A 1476-nucleotide genomic window follows, 5' to 3' on the forward strand; every position below is an offset into this window, starting at 1 on the left:
GCACGCTCCTGGCCCGGGCGGAGCAGATAAAGCGTGCCAAGGGGCACACGACTTGCTCAGGAAACCCCCACGTTCTCACAGCCGCGGCGAGAGGGAGCGACAGGCAGGGCTGGGATCCCGGAGGCTTCGGGCTTCTGCTCTCGTACTAAGGCTGGGGAAAACCCCGGCGGCAGCGCCTGCAGCTCGGCTGGGCGTGCTCAAACCACGCTGCTCGCCTTTCTGTGCAGTTTTGCGCTGGCCAAACTAGGTAACTCTTTTGGCATTTAAAGGCTGCCGAGGGGTAGGAGGGAGGGGGTCCTCTGACCCGGCCGGATACCTCTTCCTCCTCTCCATCCCCACTCGTGTCCTGGGATCTAGGGCTGTGCCGGGGTGACCGATCGGCGCTTACCTGTCTCTCTTATCCCGCCGCAGGATGGCGCCTCATCCCTCGGGTGCGCCTGCTATCCAAGGGACCCGCCAGGCGGAACAGCCCTTCCCGAACGCCTCGGAAGACGAAGTGACTTGTGCTGCGTCTGTCCCGCCCAGCCCCACTTCCATGGCACCAGACGGCGCTGAGACCCAGGGGGGCGGCTGTCGAGGGGCGACTAGAAAGCACCGGGCGCGGCACGGGGGACGCAGCCGGCCCAAGAGTGAATTGGCGCTGAGCAGGCAGCGACGAAGCCGGCGCAAGAAGGCCAACGACCGCGAGCGCAACAGGATGCACAACCTCAACTCGGCGCTGGACGCTCTGCGCGGCGTCCTGCCCACCTTCCCAGACGACGCTAAGCTCACCAAGATTGAGACACTGCGTTTCGCGCACAACTACATTTGGGCGTTGACCCAGACGCTGCGCTTAGCTGACCACAGTCTCTACAGGCTGGAGCCGCCGGCGCCTTCCTGCGCAGAGCTGGGCAGCCTGGGTGGCGGCTCCCCTGGGGACTGGGGTTCCCTCTACTCCCCCGTCTCCCAGGCGGGCAGCCTGAGTCCCGCTGCTTCGCTGGAGGAGCTGCCCGGGCTTCCGGCGCACCCCTCCCCAGCATGTCTGCGCCCGGGCGCCCTGGCCTTCTCAGACTTTCTGTGAAGAGGCCTGTTGGCGGCCAGTCGGTGGGTTGCTAGGAAAAAGGGAAGGAGTGGTCAGGGGTGGGCGGCAGCGGCGGCGGCTCTCAAGCTTAAGTGCTCCTCCTGGCTTTCGCTTACGGATCCCAATCGAAGGGCAGACCGGTTTCAATCCCCAGCCCTCTGCGCCCCACCTACTCCTGCAACCCTCTTCCCGTGTGAAGTGGGCGCTGTAGGCTGCGCGCGTTTTTAGGCTTCTTTCTGGGGCCACCCCGAAATCTCGCGCAAAGTGAGTGGTAGCACTACACAGCCCAAGATGTTCACCTAGTCCTGGTGTCCTACCCGTACTCCAGTCCCGGTTTATCTGTCCGCTTGTCCGTCTGTCTTTTGCCACCACACGCCCCCCCCCCCCCATATGATTTCACCTCTGGCTCCCTTCTC

The 1476-nt window shown here is 64.5% G+C and overlaps 1 protein-coding gene across 1 annotated transcript; it reads left to right on the forward strand.

Annotated features, from left to right (window-relative positions):
• Nucleotides 1-412: 412 nt before the first annotated feature.
• Nucleotides 413-1060, forward strand: NEUROG3 (neurogenin 3). The gene has a single exon (XM_007940665.1). It carries the CDS (start codon nucleotides 413-415, stop codon nucleotides 1058-1060), a length of 648 nt encoding a protein of 215 aa, XP_007938856.1.
• Nucleotides 1061-1476: the final 416 nt, after the last annotated feature.

The sequence above is a fragment of the Orycteropus afer genome, unplaced genomic scaffold (assembly GCF_000298275.1).
Source record: "Orycteropus afer afer isolate SDZICR_OR568_19922 unplaced genomic scaffold, OryAfe1.0 scaffold00070, whole genome shotgun sequence".
Lineage (NCBI taxonomy): Eukaryota > Metazoa > Chordata > Mammalia > Tubulidentata > Orycteropodidae > Orycteropus > Orycteropus afer.